This window comes from Diceros bicornis, chromosome 9 (genome assembly GCF_020826845.1).
Source record: "Diceros bicornis minor isolate mBicDic1 chromosome 9, mDicBic1.mat.cur, whole genome shotgun sequence".
NCBI classification, from domain to species: Eukaryota; Metazoa; Chordata; class Mammalia; order Perissodactyla; family Rhinocerotidae; genus Diceros; species Diceros bicornis.
In genome coordinates this window covers 78,222,164-78,243,644 of record NC_080748.1, presented here as the reverse complement: position 1 = coordinate 78,243,644, position 21,481 = coordinate 78,222,164, and the positions used below count along the sequence as shown (strand labels likewise).

Sequence of the window (21,481 nt, the reverse complement as noted above, 5' to 3'; positions counted from 1 at the left end):
TAAGGCAAGATGCGGTTACCTACACAGGGGAGCTAAGGGCCACACAAAGGCCTCTATATATAAAGGCCTCACTATAATGACTGAACTTCTACCTTTGATGATTCATGTACAGAATTAAAGAGCTTTAGCACTTGAAGAGATTTTAATGATCAGAATTGCTTTGGATCGGACACTTCCTAGACGTGTTAAAAACGAAAATAACTCTGAAAGGGTAAAATATTTAACCAAAAACACCTTAGCGTGCAATCAATTATTAGATTGGTTTTTTCAAAGCCAGAATGAATCTAAATGACACCAAAGTCCAGCCCTAAGGGTGACGTTAGAAAATAAAGACAAAATCAAATTTTTCTCTTTTTCTGTTTTCCTCTGTTCTCTTACCTACAGTATAATAATTTTAAAATGCATGTATATGCCCTAAAATAAAAAAGTAATTAGTCTTTAATAGCCGCCACTCGCAGCCTTCCTAAGTTTACTCTTTATCCCGAACTGAGGAAAAGATCCGCCATGATTACCTGCTGGGCATTCAGTTGCTTTAGTACTGGAAATAGAGTCTCATCAGTCTTCATCCTGTTCCAGCCGAAATACCGCTGACAAAATATGCAGGCAGTTAAGACTTATACATGTTTTTAAAGACATTTAAACAAGTGATAAATAAAAAGGCCCCAAGAACCACCTTTGATTCCATTCCCCGTATCTCCAAAGATTTTCATATTATGTGGTAAAAGAAAAGAATAACAAAGCAAATTACTCCAACATAATCATCTGGCACTATGTTCTTTTCAATATCCTTTAAGATAAAACATACCCAACTCTCATTTAGGACATCAAAGATTCGTGACTATGAAGAAAGGTGAACCTAGAAGAAGAACTAGTTTCAGATATCGTACATATTTGAGAGAAAAAAAAACTGCAGTTAGATTAATTCTATTGCAAACTTTTAAAGATCTACGCAAATGATTATTTAAATATACACAAATGAACATCAGTAATAAAAAGAACAAAACTAATAATCTTTTCTATTCTTTCAGAATAAGTAATACTTAAATATGTGATTGTATCTAAGAATGCTTTTCACTACTTATTTCAAATAAAGATCTTCTTTAAAACTAAGGAGATTACTCACAATAGCTAAAACATGGAAGCAACCCAAGTGTCTGTTGACAGATGAATGAATAAGCAAAATGTGGTATATGCATACAACGGAATATTATTCAGCCTTAAAAAGGAAGGGGATTCTGACACATGCTACAACATGGATGAACCTTGAGGAGTTTATGCTCAGTGAACTAAGCCAGTTACAAAATGACAAATATTGTATGATTTCATTTATATGCCGTACTTAGAATGCTGATGGCCAGGGGCTGGGATGAGTGGGAATGGGGAGTTATTGTTTAATGGATATAGAATTTCAGTTCTACAAGTCGAAAAGGGCTATGGGGATGGATGGTGGTAATGGCTGCATAACAATGTGTATGTATTTAATACTACTGAATTGTACACTTAAAATGGTTAAGAAGGTAAATTTCATGTATATTCTACCACAAAAAAAAAATCTAAGAAGAAAGAGAAGAGAACTAAAAAGGCACATCTTAGATAAATGGAATATTAAGAAAAAACTGATCCAAGATCATGTTCCATAAGTTTTAAACCAAAACACATATTTGGCTCAATGTTCCTTTATGTTTTAAGAAGTAAAAGGATATTCTCTAATTTTGTCAAGATCAGGTTTCCCCCAGAGAAATGATCCTTTGGAGTCATCCACCACAGGTTTGAGGTAAGCTTCTGCAACAGCCGGGTTAGGAAAGCCAGGTGTGAGTTGCAACTTGCGTAACTTTTTTTTCACTTTGGTGTCATAAGGATTAGGTCTTATCTTCTTATTTTTTTGAGCTTCATTCCACCACTCTCTATAAGGCAAAGCAAATAAGTCTTTATAAAGCAATAAGACATAGTAGATGCACTGCAGACGAAGAGCTAAACTTAAGTAAGGAGACATAAACTCAAGTCCTAACTCCAAAACAAATTCTATGACCTAATACCAATTTTATATTTTTAGTATAGATACAATATTATAGATACATAGATATAACATTAACCACAATATTTAATGAGGGCAAACAGGGAAAGCTTACCTTGCTGTGCTTGGCATTGCACTAGCTGTTCTACATGCCCAATCGTCACTTGAGCACAGTCCCATCACTGTCCTCACCTCACAGACGAGGAAACTGAACCCCAAGAGAGATCACTCCAGCAAGATTTCACAGCTGGGACAGAAAGTCAGAGCCTGATGACCTCCCTCCAGAGCCCACACTCAGAAAAATGCCACAACTTGTCTGGGTCTCTTTCTCAGTGGTAAAATGAAAGTAATATACCTGCATTATTTAACTCAAATCAAAAACAATAACAGACCCGAGAATATTTAATAGAACGTAAAAATGCCAAGAACATGTTAAATTTTTAAAAGGCAGGACATAACTCTATATCAAGTATAATCCCAATTTTGTAAAAAATGTATATAAGTGGAGAAAGAGGAAAAGTAAACAGAGATATTTAAAATAATAAAAAAAACAACTATTATTTTACTGTGTGCTGGGCAATGTTCCAAGTGAGAATACAGCTGTTTATTTTCCTCTTTATATTTTTTTTCATTTTTCAATTTTTACATTATGAACATAAACTGTTATGGCAAGTTAAAGATAGCCACACATTAATTGACACTCCTCCCATCAAGAAGTCGGGTCCGTGTCCCCTGCCCGTGAGCTGCGTGGGCTCTGTGACTGAGGAAGTGACCCTGTGCCAGCCTTCAAGACTGCAGTTTCCACATCCTGTCTCTTGGCACATTTGCTTGGAAGCAGCCGACACGCTGTGAGGAAGCTCTAGTCGTGAAGAGGGTCCAAGGCCCACAGATGGAGAGGGTCCAAGGCCCCCGGCCCACAGTTCTGGCTGAGCTCCCGGCTGACTTGCCAGCCACATGTGTGAGCCATCTCCAGTGGATCCTCTAGCTGCCCCTCTGACACACGCAGAACAAAGACGACACATCTCCACATGGTCTGACCAAACAGCAGATTCATGAACAAAATCAATGACTGTTGCTGTTTAAAGTCACTGAGGTTTAAGGTGGTTTGTAATGTGGCAAGAGATAACCAGAAAAATTTACACAATTAAGAAAAATGAATGGCATAAAAGTTAAAATCATAAATGTACCCTTCACCAATCAATGCATTCAACGGAACCTAAAAAAACCCTACGTCTCACGTTCGCTGCTTCACATACCTACTAGTATTAGGAACTGACTCAGATTTGCTGGCTCGGGCAGTGTTTCACTTCGTCAATGCTGGAGTGCCATCTAGCGTTAGAGAAGACTAACTGCAGTCTGCACCGTGGGATCAAAATGCAAAAAAGAAGAAAAGATCTTTCTTCATCAGTTTTACAATACTGTTTCCTAGAGTGCACTGGGAGAGTACCTCCCTACTCTCTTTTGAATTTTCATCTTGGAAATAGTAATCATGATTGCCAGCTAGGAGGACTGGCACAAAGCACTGTGAGTTCATCAAACCAAAAGGATCACTCCTCCTTAAAGCAAGAGGGCCCAGCTCTTAATATAAAGATGAAAGATGACATCTGCCAATCAGCTTAGCTGTGGGGGACACTGTAGGGAGCGGTAGCGACTATGACAAAATTGAAGGCTTTGTGTCCTGGCCAAGTAAGTGGGGTAGAACTGCTGTTCTCTGCCTCATCTATTGTTGGGCTATTTGGGCATTTGGGCCCAATATTTTCAGATCTCATTTTCCCCCAAGAGAACCCAACATTTTCTGTGGAATAGCCCCAGTTTAAATGTTGGTAGCCAGTTCAAAATTAAAGCTCCACAGAAGAGGACAGTGTGTAGGCCAGACCACACACAGCTAGGTTGAACTCAGCCTGCAGGCCCAGAGTGGCTCTACCTTAAACGGGGGTAGCCAGCCAGAGTCTGCTTGGGAGGAGGAGGCACAGAAGAAGGCAAGGCGACAGTCACAGTTTTACCACTCTCCTTGCTCTTTAGCCTGCTTTTGTCCTAACCCTCCCGAGCCAGGCAAGGCTGATCTCCTCCCACCTGCCGTCAACAAGCTGGAAGACCAAAGCAGAAATTGCTAACGCTGACTCTAAAAATGTAAACCATTCAACTGGCAAAAAACAAGCAAAAACTGTTAAAAGAAAAGAAAAATGGCATGAACAGGCCACTCACTAAATCATTAATGCAAATTGTCAACAAACATGGAAAAAAATTCACTCTCACTAATGATTAGGAAACCAAATTGAAAAGTTAGATACCATTTTTATTAATCCCAAAATAATAACAACCCAAAGATATAAATATATATGTATATGGACACTCAAATCAATGTTTGTTTATACTTTTAAAAAATAAAAATAACATTAGGCATTTAGTTAAATTAATCATGATAAATTCAGAAAACAAACTACTAGGAGGCATTAAAAACAATGATATAAATCTATACATTGCTGATAATATGCCTTGTTCTATCACCAAACTGATCACAGGTAACATAAAAAGTATATAGCATCATCCCATTCTTGTAAAAAAAAAAAAATACACACACTTTTGAGTATACATGTGTATATATAATGTATATGAATATATGTGTACATGGAAAAGTCTAAAATCACATAAACCAAAATGTTAACTGTAATCATCTTTTTTAATTCATATTTTATATTTATATTATGTATTTACCTTATTACATGTATAATAAAGTCATTTGTAGTTTTTCAAGTTATTTACATACCATGATCAATGAGCTACCTAATAACTTACCTATAGTAAATAAATTTCCTCAACAATAAAAAAATTATGAAGAGAGATTAAAAAAGCATAAAATAAAATACATTAGTATGTATGCTAAGGCTGGAGCAGAGAAATCATTAAAACAATTTCACCCATGAATCAATGCAGCATTATTCACAACAGACAACATACTAAAACAACCTAAATGTCCATCAACAAATGAATAAAGAAAATGTGGTACAGTCACGCATCGCTTAACAACGGGGACATGTTCTAAGAAACGCATCATGAGGCGATTTTGTCGTCATGTGAACATCACAGAGTGCACTTACACAAACCTAGATGGTACAGACTACCACACACCTACGCTATATGGTACTAGTCTTATAGGACCACCGTCATATATCTGGTCCGTCCTTGACCAAAACATTGTTATTTGGTGCATGACTGTGTGTGTGTGTGTGTGTGTGTGTGTGGGTGTATACATAAAAGAATAACAACAGAATATTATTTTTAAAAAAGAAAGAAATCCTGCCATTTGCAACAACATGGATGAAGCTGGAGGACATTAGGCAAAGTAAAATAAGCCAGACACAGAAAGACAAATACTGCACGACTTCACTTACATGTGGAATCTAAAATAGTCAAACTCATAAAAGCAGAGAGTAGAACAGTGGTTGCCAGGGGCTAGAAGGTGGGGGACATGGGGAGATATTGGTCAAAGGGCATAAAGTTTCAGTTATGCAGTATGAATAAGTTCTGGAGATCTAATGTACAGTGACTATAATTAACATTATTGTATTACATACTTGAAATTTGCTAAGAGGGTAGATCTTAAGTGTTCTTACCACACACACAAAAATGCAACTATGTGAGGTGATGGATATGTTAACTAGCTTGACTGTGGTGATCATTTCACAATGTATACATATATCAAATCATCACATCGTACAGCTTAAATGTATATAATTTCTATTTGTCAATTATACCCCAATGAAGGTGAAAAAAAATTTTCATATTTAAGTTTTAATTCTAATCCCTGATTCTTCAGATCAGAACATCCCAGAATTTTTCAAACATATGAGATATAACTGGAGAGAACACTACAGAATCATTAAACCAACTGCTGCCAAATAGTATCTCATGACAAACTGATGGTTAAAAGATGCCATCACAACCCTGTGAATAGACTAAAAACCACTGAATTGCGCACTTTAAAAGTAAAATTTATGGTTTGTGAATTATATTTCAATTTAAAAAAAAAGATGCCTTCAAGGGCCAACCTTAAGAAAGAACTACTTGCACAGACGTACTCGTAACCATCACCATCTCAGAAGCTCCAGAATTGAAAAGTGTACCCCAAGGATAGCACAGAGTATAGTACCCCACTAGGTTCTGGACGGAATGAGACCCCACTGCTGAATACACAACAGTATACACATAGTACATAGTGAAGAAGAGGACGGGGAGCCTGATATAAAATTATTGGCATTATACTTCCATGACCCTCTCCGGCCAACCTCTTTCAGAACACTCGGCACACAGAAGCACAAGTGTGTGTTTGCTGCTCTGTCTCCCCCAACAGTGTGGGAGCTCATGGAGGGCATGGCCTACGACTTAGTCAACTCTCCTGTCCCAGCCTAGCACGTGTCTGACACAGAGCAGCTACTCAATAAATATCTGAATAAATGAAAAGGCAACTTCTACACTCCTGTGAAATCCCACAGGACTGGCTTTGTACCTCTGAACTAGGATAAGCCCGGTACCACCGGAAAAAAATTGTCTCTGATTTCATCAGCACTCTAGAAAAAAGAAAAAAAACTTCAGTAACCCCAACCAATACCTCCTCCTGCCTTCTCAACAAACAGTGATTTGTGACAGTTCATGATGTAAATAATAGTTCTGTTGTTAAATTGGGTATTTACATCTGAATTAAAGAAATTAAGACAGAACTTACGAGAATTTTAGGAGAGGTTCCAGGCCATGTCCAGGGAATTCATTGAGAATTTCCATGGCTGTAACACAACCTACAGTTGGTATTCCTTCTGTATAATCACTTCCAAGCAAATAGGCCAAATTTATTAATTTGTTCCGGTCCAATCCTATAAGAGTAAAAGTTATTATATATTTTTAAAATTTTTATTTTATTTTATAAACATTTACATCTACAAACATTTTATTATACTAAATTATATATATATGTACATATACCTTCTTCCAACATCCAAAGATATCTCTCTTTTACTATTTGAAATAGATTATTTTTTTAAATGGCATTATGTTAGGATTTTTAAAGTTTCATCCATCCTCACAGCTTTAAATATCATCTAAACTCTGACCCTCAAATTTAGCTATCTAGCCCAGATCTCTCCTCTGAACCACAGTCACACATATTCAACTGTCACCTTAACATCTCCACTTGGATGCCTAATGGGCACCTCAGACGTAACACATCCAAACCTAGATGTTCATTTCTCTCCTGCTCCACCGGCTCCTTCCCCAGTCTCCCTCATCTCATTAATGGCGAGTCCATTCTACCAGCTGCTCAGGACAAGGCATCATCCTTGATGTTCTCCTCCCTCACGTCACACACCCCGTCCACCCGCAAAGCCTTTCCACAGCACACCAGGCCCTATTTGATTTTGGTCTCCTCCTTCCTCTCTGATGTTAACTCTGGCTGTTCTCCTCCTCATTCACACACCAGCCTCTGTATTCATTTTCTGGGGCTGCCATTACAAAGTACTCAGAGTAAGCAGCTTAGACAACACAGGAATTATTTCCTCACAGTTCTGGAAGCTAAAAGTCTGAAATCAAGATGCTGGCAGCGTTGGCTTCTTCTGAGGCCTCTCTCTTTAGTTTGCGGATGGCCGTCTTCTGTGTCTTTACATGGTCTTCCCTCTTCCTTCTATGTCCTAATCTCCTCTTCTTGTGAAGACATCAGTCAAATTGGATTAGGGCCCACTCTAATGACCTCATGTAACCTTAGTCACCTCTTTAAAGATCCTATCCCCAAATACAGTCACATTCTGAGGTACTGGGTGTTAAGACTACAACATATGAATTTGGGAGAGACAAAATTCAGCCCATAACCAACTCTTGCTTCCCTAGAACACACGAAGCTACTGCCTCAGGGCCTTTGCACTCTCTAGTCCCTTTGTCCAACATGCTCATCCCCAAGATATCTACAACACTTGGTTCCTCCTTTCTTTAGGCCCCAGCCCAAAAGTTACCTATTAGTACAGCCTTTCCTGACCACAGCTCTATGTGAAACACATACGCACATCCTGTGACTGCAGGTCGCTCTCTCCTCTTTTACTGCTTTATTTTACCACATGGCACACACCACTAACTGTTGAATTATGATTTATGCATTTTTTACCATCTGTTTCTCCTACTAGACTGTTTTATTCTCTGCAGTTTCCCCACTGCCAAGAACAACTGGCTACAGGAATCACTCCGTATATATTTGTCGGATGAACGGGAGAACAAAGGATCACTGCCAGAAACACCAACACGGAGCCATGTGGCTCATGATTCCAGCAGGAGTGACTCCCACCTGCTCCCCGCTCAGCCACCTTTGGTTCACTCTGGAGGTCCAGGCAAACTGTCAAAGTCTAACCAGGTCGATGATTAAACTGTAGAGAATATCTAAACATTACTAGGATTTTAATGACTTAATTCTAATTTAAAAACCCTATTCCTCTATATAAGCAAAAGATCACTTACATAAAAACTTGTATAGACCTACCATTTCCACTAATGCATCAAATTAGTTCCCTGGAAAGAAAAAATTCATGATACAAATTCCGAAGGCAAATTCCAGCAAGTATTCATACTCTGAAGTCTTACCTAACTGGTTGTGAAAATCCACATACTGGTAATATTCTACAAACTTGTTTTTATTAAAAAAGTTTTTATAGACATGCCGTGCTCCGAACAGCCAAATATCACTATCATCAGTGATTGTTCCAGAAGTTTGATCCGTCAGATCCAGAATGGCACACTGAGCCTCCGCTTCCATGGGAGCCTCGATGTAGGGAACGCCAAACAGGCGGAGAAGTTCCTGCAGAGTCACAGATACACAATGACGCCTACTGAATGCAGCAACAGGCCTTGACGGGGAAATGGAGGCAGTGCTGAAACATTTCCCGTAACCCGTTGCCTCGGGGAATCTGATTCAGTAAAAATATCGGCAGGTATTGTCAACAGAGTCCCACGTTGGAAACACTTACCTGGCTCTCCAGGAACATCTGTCCTGTCACAGTCGCAGCAATCCGCTCTTGCTGCTCTTTCTGAGCTTTCAGTGAATTCTGTTGGACTAAAAGGTTGCTCTCCAGAGTTTCCAGTTCCTCCTATAAAATAATTTCATTCGTACATAATTACATTAATAATCCAATTAAGTTCATTTGTTACAAAAAGCCTGCATTTAGTCTGGCTGAAATTACCAATAAGTTTTTTCTCCTTATGAAGTTTTCCACTTGGATTTCTGAGCAAGTCTGCAATATCTTTAGATTTAGTGAGTTACCTCTTACCTCACTAAATCACATGGAAAGTGGAGACCAGCCCAGACAGCAACCTACATATAAAAGGAGCCATCAGCAAGAACAAGATGCACGCAAATAGCTGATAAATATTCACCCGGTACCTCCTTAAAACTCAGAAGCTACTTAATGTAGCTTCCTTAGCAATAAATTAAAACACATGTCACATCATTACCAAATTAATATCTTGCCATTCATTGAACGAATCCTCTTCATCTTTTTCAGTTTCTTCACGTGGCTCAATATCCAAGGCCTCGCTTTCAGAGTCATCTCTTGGGAGGTCCTCAGAGTCACCAGTGGCTTCTTCCTTCCTAGTTTCTATCAGTTCCTCTTCTCCTTGTCCACAGGGAGGCTTGGAAGCTTCGTGTAACTCATCTTGAAGTTCATCATCACTAATTACACTCCGCACTTCAATGAAACTTCCTGTACCAAAATAATAAGGTCACTTTATCTACAACTGAAACATTAAAATTATCCTGAAATCATCAAGAGCTTTCGAAAGTATCCTGAAAAACGTTTTACCCTATAAAGAAAAGATTTGAATGTAATAGAAAACATGTAACAGTAACATATTACTATTAAATAAATTTAATAATAAATGCCTATACCTTCAAAATAAGCCTTTCAATTAGATAAACTGGCACTGTCTTTGAAATTAGGAACCAAGCTTTCAAAGATATGCAAGTTAGCTTTATACAAATAAGTATAACAAAGTTAACTAATATTGTTTTACAATTCAAAACAGAGAATTATCAGAGTATGAAAACAATCATGGAGGTTGTTAAATATGTTTTTATGCTATTTCACTATAAATATAGCGAAGAATAAAGCTATGACTTAGTGGAAAGAATTCTGGATAAGTACTCAGGAGAAACAGCTCTAAGAATCTTCTACTTTCCTTCTCTCCTCTCCTATTTTTTTTTTCTTTAAAAATTATTTATTGATTCCCTTCCTTCCCTCCAGACGGAGGGGGCTGGGTCTGAGGACACAATCAGGATGGAGGGGCCTAGGGAACTCAGGGCCTGGAGGCTGGGGCCAAGGAGACAGCCAGAACCAAGGACACCAGTGGGATCAAGAGACAGTTACAAATAGATAGAGAATAAGCAAATAAGCAAACATATCAAAGATAATGGAAGGTTTCTTACTGTTAGAAAGGGAAATTACAAAAAAGGTGGAGGCGAGAATGAAATCTGTGATGTTAGTTCACCGTGTGAACTTACGGATACATACGTACACACACACACAGAGAAATAAATATAGGTGTGCATGCACGTGTTTGTGTGTGGATACACAAACGTATTTCCTGGCTCTACCCCTGAGAGGCTCCAAAGCAATGACAGCCCAATAACAGGGAGCACACTCAGTGCCCTGATCTTGGTTTCTAAATACCAAGCTCCATTACAAGGAACCAGGGCTCCTTGGTGAAATGGCTGGATCCAGGGACATGGCAGGGAAAGTATAAGATAAACCTGGAACATCTTGACCAGAAAGTAAAGAAATGCTCAAAATATAATGGGGAATTGTCAAGTCATGGGAGCCAGTTTGATGGGAGTCCCACTGGCCAGAGCTGGGACTATTTGGACAACAAAGTAAATTATGATAGTACCATAACTCACTAAATAAAACAGGAATCCATGAGTTCACACTGATTAAAAAACAATAAATGGGGGAGAAGGGAAAGATCTTCCTTAGAGTAGGATGCCAACCAATAAATACATAAGAAATAATGGAGTTAGAAAACCACCATTTGGCAACCATCATAGCAATAATTTATTCAGGTAAAAATCATCAATGGATGCCAAAACAAGTGGGTGAAGGTTTGTTCAGGAACAGCATATTTACAAAGCCTCAAAAATTCCTTTCCATCAAATATTTATTAATTATAAAGGGGAAATAGTAACTTTAGATTGGAGAAAGTTGGCAGACACCAGGAAAAAAAATTAGTGTGTGTGTGTGTGTGTGTGTGTATGTGTGTGTATCTGCGTACGGTCGATTCTTGTTATTCACAGTTATGTTCTATAAAGTCACTGCTAATACTAAATACATTATTACTGAATCACTGCTCCTTTTAGGAAATAAATTTGTAATCTTAAATCCTAAAAACAACCCATCTTGATAGATTCTATTTTCTTTACTTTACAAACAAGGAAATGAGGTTCAGGAGTGTTAAGAGACTTGCCTGAGACCACCCCATTAACCCATGCCAGAGTTGGGATTCAAACAACAACCAACTGGCCTCAGAGCTGGAGCTTCTTAGTCTACACTGCACTGTTCTCTCCTGTCTCCACCCTCCGGTCATCTCTGTAGGAGAGCTGAAACAAGAGGGCAGGATGTCACCTTGTTCATCCTCGGTGTGGCAATGCAAATTTTTAGCCACTCTACGCATGCCTGTGAACGACCACAAAGACACTACCATGAATACTGATTCTGGAGTTACAAATAAATTTTAGTGAGTAAGCAATTTTGCAGATACGCAATCTGCAAATAATGAGGATCGACTGTAGCTAAGTGTGTATAGATACAGATACATAATACACATGTGTACATAGAGAGACAGACAGAAAGACAGAGAGAGATGATGAAGCAAATGTGGTAAAATCCTAACCACTGAAGTACTGGGCGAAGGAACCAGAATATTTTGTAATAGTCTTTCAACTTTTTTAAGTTTGTAATTATTTAAAAAATAAAAACTTAAAAAAATTAAAGGGAAACTCACCTTTACCTTCTCCAACTGGGGCACTACCTTCCTTTAAAAACAACAAGAAAAAGAATAGCGAGGCCGGCCCAGTGGCGCAAGCAGTTAAGTGCGCGTGCTCCACTTTGGCAGCCCAGGATTCACAGGTTTGGATCCCGGGCGCGCACCGACGCACCGCGTGGTAAGCTATGCTGTGGTGGCGTCTCATATAAAGTAGAGGAAAATGGGCATGGATGTTAGCCCAGGGCCAGTTTTCCTCAAGAAAAAAGGGGAGGATTGGCATCGGATGTTAGCTCAGGGCTAGTCCTCCTCACACAAAAAAAAAACTGAACTAAAGAAAAAGCATAGCCAAACAGAAAAGGTCAAGAGTCCATCGCTAGCTGCGTGTCCTTGGGAAAGTCATTTCACCTTTCTGGGTCTCAGTTCATCATCCATACAAAGTGTGGACTAAAGGATCCCTGGGCTCCTGCACGTGTGCCATCCTATCTTTCTTTGTCTCTAAAAAGCACAAACACCTACCATCAGATTCACTTTCTTCAGAGTCAGTCTCCACTGGTTCCATGGATTCTGGAACTGAAATTAAATCCTGGCCTGCAGATTCCATCGTCTCATGTTCTTGGATGGCTTTCAGGAAATTTTCGTGCTCTTTCACATTAAACGATACTGCATTTTCTAAGTTACCTACTGCCTCTGAAGGGACACTTGGTGTGTTACTTGCTTCTTGCAAACCGACAGCGCCAAAGACTTCAGAAGTAGGATTTTTTTTGCATTCTGTTTCATCATCACTTGAAAGAACAGAGGAATCAAATTTACTCTCAGATGGACGAAGATCTTGTTGTGGCTCAAGCGCTCTGGTATGTGTTTCATTCCTGGATACAGAACTTGCACTTATCAGAGGTGTCGGTGTCAGTTCTCTTCCACTCTGGAGCCCAGGTGCATTCCTGTGTATCACCTCTGTGCTTTCTAAAGGAACTGGATCTATTCTATCCTTAACCGTAGACTCATCATTTGTTTGAAAGGCTTCGTTCACTGTGTGAATAAATGACGTTTGTTCTTTTAGAACGTTAGATGCAGTGCCTTGACAAAGGATAGTCCTTGATAAATGAGCCGAGTCTGTCGGCTCTTTTGCATTATTAGTGCTGGTTACATGCTCCTCTACAAAGTTCACACTGGTTGAATGAGGTACTGTTGTCAACAGCATTTCTTTTCCATCTCTCACGTTAAGTCCTTCATCAGTCTCCTCATCAGAACTGTTCATAAGCAGTTTATTCGCTTCCGAGCCCCCTGTCTGTAAATTGTTCCCAGAATGCACCTTCACATCTTCATCATCATCAAGAGCTTTCTGAATCACTAAGAGAGTCCGAGGTGATACGGAGCCTGGCTCTACAGTAGCAGGTGCATTCTTCTCCTTGTACTGCCTTTGAGTCTCACTCTCCAACTCCTCTTCTGAGCCACTTCCCAGCATGGCAGCTTGCATGGCCAGCACCGTTCTTGGAGAAGGAGGAGCAGCATCAGGCTCTTTCTCGGGCTTAGGTTTTTCACATGGAGACAACTTCATGTCAGAAGACACGCTATGCATTTTGCTGGAAGAAGGAAGAGACTCTGAGTCCACTTCTGCAACTGCCTTAACTTGAATACCTTAAGAAAAATTAAAACATTTCTCACTACACAGTTTTACAGTGTGGTAATATACTTCTAGTAAGATGAATAAGAGAATACTGGTTCTCATAAATGAAGTTATAGATTTTCATTTAATCAGCACTAAGAGTTAATTCGTTAGTTAATTTTAAAGTGGGTTGGTATGATAGTAGTTAATCAATTAACACCGATATAAATTTATTATTACATAAGTAAGACTTCATTAACATTATCCAGGGGTGTTAGGTTACAGAATTCAGAGACACAATATATTTTTGGTTTTTAACCACCAAATAAGTGACGGTGCCCAATACCTTTTATCAAGATGTAATGTGAAGTGTCTTCAGAGACCACTCTCCTTGACTCTACCTCCTTCAAAAAGCCCCCTTCATCTTCATACTGCCTTTGAATTTGTCCTGAATGCTGCTGATTCATTTCCTTTTGGACATTTTCTATGCGTTGGTTTAGATAGTTTTTTTTAAGCAAACCTTTAAGCTGGTACTGTGAAAAGTCATTGGACTCCTAAAGCAAAATAAATAAATAAAATGAGTTTTTTAATACTAAATACAGATAATATTCCCATATTTCCATCCCTTTCCCCAAAAGCGGACAAAGAGTAATTGTTTTTTTCCATTGGTGGTATTTTCATATTATAAAAGTAAAATTTGAATACTAAGAAAAAACTATAACTGCCTTGTTAAAGAATAATCTTTAAAACAAAAAGAATTGGGCAAAAGAAATCATGGATACTATTTATGATTTAATCATTTACTCAAAAAACATTCACTGAGCATGTAATGCATGCCAGGCAGTGTGACCCTTTGATTACAGCTTAACAGATAGACAACCTTCCAGAATACAAATAAATATGAAAATAAAGTGCCTAGCACAGTCCTTGGCCCATAAAAGACACACAGGAAATCATATCAATCACAGTTATTAATAATAATAGTTAACATTTATAAAGCATTTCCTGTGTAAGGCATTCTTCTAAAGTGCTTTTATATATATTACCCCATTTTATTCTCAACCGCCCTATGAGACAGATGTCATTATCCCCATTCTACAGATGAAGAAACTGAGACTTAAACAGGTTAGGTAACCTCCCTAGAGTCACATGGCTAGTAAGCAGTAGATCTGCAATCAAAAGTGGGTTGCTAACCTTTATAGTATATTGCTTCTATCACTATGATGACTATTATTACTATTGTGATTATTTACCATCACTACTACTATCAATATTGCATTTGCCCAATGTACAGACGATACAAAGAGCCAACCTGGATGACTTAGAACTTCCCTTCTCATCAGAGTCACAGATCCATGAGCTGCCATGCCATACCACCCTACTCTACTGATCCCAGAGGTTCCATGGTGACAGAAAGAGAATAACGTGGAGCAAACTATTAGGGACTATCTCTCTTCTGCCCATTCCTTCCTCCACTGTTGTTTACATATCCCAAATTCTATTTCCTAAATGACCAGCCAGAGATCTTTCCACACTTAAGAAATAAAATCCTTGAGAGACAGACTGAGCCTGGATTTTTCCCCTGAAATGAAAATGAATTTCATTCTGTCCTTTGTATATCATTCCTGTGCACCTTAGTATTTTCCTATGTTCATATTCTTTGTGGAAAAACAGAAAAGAGTGATGGGAAATGAAATATTTCCTGCCTTTTTCATATTTTTGGTACCAATTTAAGAAACAGTCAGAAGTCTGTAGGAAAAAAAATACTACATCCATTCATTAGGAATAATAACGCTGCAAAATTTATATTCCGTCCTACAGTGAATTAAGGAGAACAATGTTGGAAATAATAGGTGGCAGCAGTAAAACGGGAAACAAAAGTCATTTACCAACTAGAGACAGTAGTAACGGTGTAGCATGGGCAGGAGACACGCTCGACAAAACCCAACCCAACTCTGCACACCTGCCAGTTCCAGCTTTCTGTGGCTGTGGGGCCACCACCAGATGCTCCACACTGAGGAGTTTACCACTAAATTCCCTATTACCACTATCCAGAAAGAGGGAGAGGGAGATGGAGATCCAACTGCATTTCTAGGCCTGCAGCAGAGGAAGAGATACTTGGAATTTCAAGTTAGAAGATACTTCTCCATTGTGATTAGATTCTATATTACTATTTGTATTCTACAGACAATGTATATTAGGGGTTAAATTAACTTTTATGAACCAACCTAAAAACCGAATCACTAAGCATACACGGGACACTTACTATGTGAAAGATACTGAGCCAAGTACTGAAAATACAGAGGCGAGCAAGTTGGCACATCTGGGTGCTAAGAACCATAAAGAGACATTACAGGTGCTATGAGAATACAGAACAGAAGACAAGACCTGGTCTTGGGTGGGAAATCAAGAAAGGCTTCTTTGAGTAAGTATTTATAAGTTCAAACATAAATATATGATGCTTCATAGGATCTCTGAAATACACAAATGCTGTTTACCAGAAACGGATATTGTGTAAGTAATGCTTATCAATTTTCTCTTTTTCTAATGAAAAATTTTGCTGAAGTTCTTAATTCTAAGCACTAAGGTGCTATTGTATATTTTACCTCTGGCATTGCTTCAAATAATGTTCTTCTTCGCTTAGTAAATTCTTTCATGTCAGTCAAGATTTCATGCTTTATTTCCAGGGGCAAGCTGCTGAAGTCTTCAGACTCAATATCTACTGCGTGAGGATTGTGAAAGAACTCTTCCTGGAATGAGTACAACGTAACACCATGAAATTTACATTTCATACACTTAATTCTATTTACCACGACAGATATTTTTTTGTGCCTATATCATAAACAGAGTTCTACATAATCTACAATAGGCTAAACACAGTTGTACATAATGTGCAATAGGCATCAAAGTGAACAGGCAGATTAGGGACTGTATCCATTCACTCACTCATTCATTCAAAAGACAAATTACTTACCAGGCACCCCTAACATGCCAGGCACTGTTCTAGGTGCTAGGGTACTGTGGAGATCATGCCAAATAAGGTCTTTACTCTTAGGAGTGGAGGAAGACATATGATAAACAAATAAATGAACAAGACAAGGATGAGAAAATAAAGCAGGTTAATCTGATAACAGAATTGATTAGGAGAATAGGAAGAAAAAAAAATTTACTTGATAGATAGAGAAGACCCCACTAGAAAACTGACCTGTGAGACATGAAAGACACCAAAAAGCCTGATCAGGGACAGAGCATCCCAGGCTGTGGGAACAGCAAGAGCAAAGACCCTGAGGCAGGAATGAGCCATATGAATTTGAACAATATTTATAATTCCCTTATTATTATAGGTTAGTTTTATTTTGATCTTAACCTAAAATCAAAAGTGAAATTAAAAGTGAGAAATTTCACAGACACGGAAAAGTGTAAAACTTTTCTTTTAACTAATTACCAAAGAACTTTAACCTCTTCATCAATAAAGAAGATAAAATAACACAATTTGCTTTCCTGTGTGTAGGTATGTATGTATGTTGTGTGCGTATGTGCAAACCAGCCAGCACGTAGGACAGGCCAGTCATGCTCAGAGCTTCCTATGCCTTCCCTCACCATGAGGAAGGCATTAATATTATTTTTGCTTTACAAAAAAAAGAAAAGAAAGCCTTGGAGAAGTTAATTTGTCTAAGATCACACAGCTAGTGAACAGTAGAGCCTGGACTTGAATGCAGCTCTTTCCGACCATGAGGTCCATAGTCTTCACAAAGACTGCTATCACTTGCTGCATTAATAATTCAGAACCTCCAAGAGTTGAAGGATCCTGAGGTTTTAGCTCAAAGGTCTTCTACCAGATATACCAAAATAATATGAACATACAAGAAACACTGAACTTGGGAATAAAGGAATGTTATCTGCTATTCTAAGAAATTTGCAAAAAATTTTAAAAACTTGTATATACGGTACAACCCCAATTTGTAAAAATGTTATTCATTAAAATATGTGTGGTAGTAGTTTTATAACATGTCCACAGGTTCTCAGACCCTCTTCTTGTCTAATTCCCCTCCCCTTAAATAGGGGTTGGCCTTAATTAGCTTCTAACGAACAGAACATGGGGAAGGGAGGCTGCACAACTTCCAAAGCTCGCTAGAAAAGGCAACACAGTTCTTGCCTGGCACTTCCTCTTGGGATGCCTGTCCTTGGAACACAGTGTCACACTGTGAATGAGTCCAGGCCACATGGAGAGGCCACAGGCAGGTGTTCTGGCAGACAGCCAGCATCAACTGCCAGATATATGAGTGAGGAAGCCCCTCAAAAGGGGACTCCAGCCCCAGCTACAGTCTTTCTGCTGACTGCATCCACGTGGGAGACGCTGAGAGACAACTGACTCTCTGAGCTCAACAACCCCCAGAACTGTAAAAGATGATGATAATAAGTGACCGATTGCACACCACTAAGTTACACAGCAATACATAACTGGAATATATGCACAGATATGCAATTACACATATATATGTAGATAGGTACATCTGATACATATATACATACCCAAACACACACACACACACACACACACACACACACACACACACACACACACAGGTATCCAACTATAAGGGGTTGGGGGAAGAATGGACTGATATATACCATGTTACTATTAGTTACTTATGGGTGGTATGTTTTCTATATTTTCACACAAGCTGTATTACTATTTACATTTACTTATTGGTTGGTTGATTGGTGGGTTGGAAAAGAAAGACGGCTTATTTTGGATATCTAGATATACGTAATTCCATATACACGTGTATGGGTGCATGTGTATTTCATATATACATATAAATATGTGCACACGTATATAACAAACACAATAAGAAGGCATCTTTGTTTTTTATCAGGAAATTCCATAAATTCATACTACCTCATTTAAATTATTCATTGTCACGTCATTCACTTCAAATAATAGAATAAATTCTGAATTCAAATATTATTTAAATACCTGTAATGCTTGTTTTTGACTCATTCTTTCTTGCCATTCTTTTTCATCTTCCTCTTCTGAACTGCAAGTCAAGCACACATTTATAATGCCTGTGATTTAATGACTACTTACAAAATATTTCTTGAGTGCAAGATGCTGGTAGTTATAAGGGCTGCAATGGTGTATAAGATGGCAAGATACGTGCCATCATTGTTCTTACAGTCTGGTGGGGACACGTGTAGTGAGCAGTTACAATATGATCTAATAGCTTCCATCACAAAGGAAGAGCAGGCTGCTAAAGGTGCAATAAGGAGAATTACCTCACCCCAATGTGGGGGGTCCTGAAAGCTTTCTGGAATCTCCTGCAATTACACTGCTTGGACTTAGCCACAAATAAGTGAGAGGTCTAGGGTATGGGGAAAGTTCATCGAGAAAAGTGTTCCAGGCAGAAGAACTAAGTTCTACAAACATCTGGAAAGAAGGAAAAGAAAGCCTGCCAGTGGATGTTGTGAACAAGGCAAGTGATGAGGTTGGAGAAGCCTGTGGTTAAGGGGATGAAGTTTTATCCTAGAGAAACGAGAAGCTAGAAAGTGTTTCAAGCAAGGAAATGACAATATCAGATTTGGGTTTTAATAGATTCTACACTACAAAGCAGAGATAGGGCTTGGCAGGGAGGGATTACTGCTAAAGAGTAAGATCACAGATGAGACAGAGAAAGAGCCTGGAAGCCATTACAGTAACCTAGAGACACAATGATGCAGGCAGAGATGAAGACAGAGAGAACTGCTGATTCAAAAGCTATTTAGTCTATCAGGAGCCCCTGGAAAGGGAATGGGGGCAGGTGGGGGACAGAGACAAACTGTCTGACCCTCCACCTCCACTTCAATCACAGAAGCCACTGACGATTAACAGCCAGCCCGAGGAAGAGTGCACACAGGAGCCTGAGAAAGAGTGGCCAGAGAGGTTCCAAGACAGCAGGACAGCCCAGGTGGACACTGTTGTTAGATGCAGCCAGGAAGTCCAGTAAGTGGAGGGCTGCTGACAACTGCAAAGCCTCTACTGGATTAAGCCAGGAGGAGTGGCGCGTGGTCTTTTAGTGTGCTGGTGTGAGAGCTGAGAAACAGGCAGAGAAAGCATGTGTAAGAAAAACTAAAATTCATGTCGTCATGAATTATAGATCAACAGTGCCAGCACAGGCTCTACAGAATGAAAAAGAAACAAACCATCACAAACCACCAAAACACAACAAGTTAGTAAATAAAAAGTTTAGTCTTTAAAAAATATTCTGAAAGGTGTCAAGAATACATATTTCAGATGTGTTAATTTCCACATGCCTTATCATGTAGATGAAACATAAAGGTTTAAATCTGTCTGAATACAGCAATAATTAATATCTTTAAATAGTTAAACATTTACCTATTTTTTTCTTGCTCTTGTAAAGGCGGCAAAACATAGATGTCATCCTCTCTTTGAACTTGAGTAAGACTGGGTAGAGCTTCATCTCTGAAAAGTACACATAGACTTAAACAGAGATGATAGGAAATAGTAGTCTGAACCAATAATACTCCCCCATTGCTTACACAAACCCTACTGAGCAGGTGAGAAGAGGGAAAACACAGGGGCAATGGATGTGCCCCTGCCGACCGGCTGCCCAGGCCACTGCTGCGGGAAGTAAGTGCAGCCTCGAGAAATAGGAAACCCCTCAGAGCCCAGGCCACAGCCTCAACTGCAGGCACCCAGCAGGGAGTTATAAAAGTAAAACGCGCATGCAATCCAACACTACAGCTTTTCTTCCCCATTCTTCTCACGGGACAGGATTTTCACAACTTCAAATTACTAGGTCAAATGGACATCCCACTTATTCCTCTCATTCCACCCTCTATCTTCTGCTGAGAGTTAGATTAGGGAAAGGGAAACACAGGAATACAAGGCAAAAATTAAAAACTTTTAAATTAATCTTTAAAATTTATGGAACTTCTTTCCCTCTTGCCTTTTGCTTTTTAAGGCACTTTTGATAGCTTGTCTTTTCAAAAATGTTTTCAAAAGCTTCTCTGTAGTCTTTTTGGAGTCACTGGTTGCCAAATCCTTTCTCTGCCTTCTCTTAGCCTGTGAAAAGAAAGGATGTAAGATTTTACTTCAGGATGTTAGTATATTAAAAACACTTCTGTGATGTTTTTCCATAGAATTCGGTTTGTCTAAGCTTTCAGACCATGGCTGTTTTAGTATTTCCTCCTAATTGCTGTCTCATTGAGTATCTTCAGGTTTCTGCTATATAAAGGATACTCAGAGTTTCCATCTATTACCTAATAGGCTGGCTATTCTACAATATATTTGGGAAACTATTTACTTTGTTTCTTTTAAATGTCTTTTAATGTCCCCAAGAAGCCTAAAGCTTAATGATATATAATTAAGTAAATGCTTCCCAATAGGGATTATTATATTAACTAATTTATTCTTTAAATGTCACTGTTATGCTAAAACCAATTTCTGATACCGGTTTTTATAAGAATACATTACTTATATGTAACTCTGTCCTTCAACATTCAAGAGTATGTCATAAGAAATCCTAAAATGTATAGAAATATCTTATAAGCAATGTCCAAGTAGGGAAAAGTGGAATAGTCTCTGTGCTTATGGTTGAATATAAGGCAGAAATACCAAAACATCTTCTTTTTCTTTCTAATCCTTCCCAAAAGGTACAGTACTTGATATACAGCACGCCTTGGATAATTAAAAACCGCAACATTCACGTCTAGACCTTTAACGAGGCTACGATGTCCCAGGCATTTACAAATCCTTACTTGTACCCTATGTCCTCACTTAATTAGACAGCTTCTGTCTGGTACAATGATAAAGTGAGGAGCTGGCATTTTCACATATAAAAGTCATCTATCCAAAT

At 38.7% G+C, this 21,481-nt stretch overlaps 1 protein-coding gene across 2 annotated transcripts in view; it reads right to left on the bottom strand.

Moving 5' to 3' along the window:
* The window catches only part of LOC131410336 (basic immunoglobulin-like variable motif-containing protein), a 66,040-nt gene that overhangs the window by 1,860 nt on the left and 42,699 nt on the right, over positions 1-21,481 (bottom strand). For both annotated transcript variants that reach the window (XM_058548460.1, XM_058548461.1), the window contains 12 exons: positions 20,573-20,688; positions 19,999-20,085; positions 18,604-18,664; positions 16,229-16,372; positions 13,969-14,176; positions 12,536-13,654; positions 9,497-9,744; positions 9,013-9,132; positions 8,630-8,843; positions 6,738-6,882; positions 1,704-1,904; positions 513-597 (listed from right to left, as the gene is read on the bottom strand). In XM_058548460.1, coding sequence (XP_058404443.1) covers positions 513-597; positions 1,704-1,904; positions 6,738-6,882; positions 8,630-8,843; positions 9,013-9,132; positions 9,497-9,744; positions 12,536-13,654; positions 13,969-14,176; positions 16,229-16,372; positions 18,604-18,664; positions 19,999-20,085; positions 20,573-20,688 — 2,748 coding nt within the window. The remainder of the gene's footprint in view (positions 1-512; positions 598-1,703; positions 1,905-6,737; positions 6,883-8,629; positions 8,844-9,012; positions 9,133-9,496; positions 9,745-12,535; positions 13,655-13,968; positions 14,177-16,228; positions 16,373-18,603; positions 18,665-19,998; positions 20,086-20,572; positions 20,689-21,481) is intronic.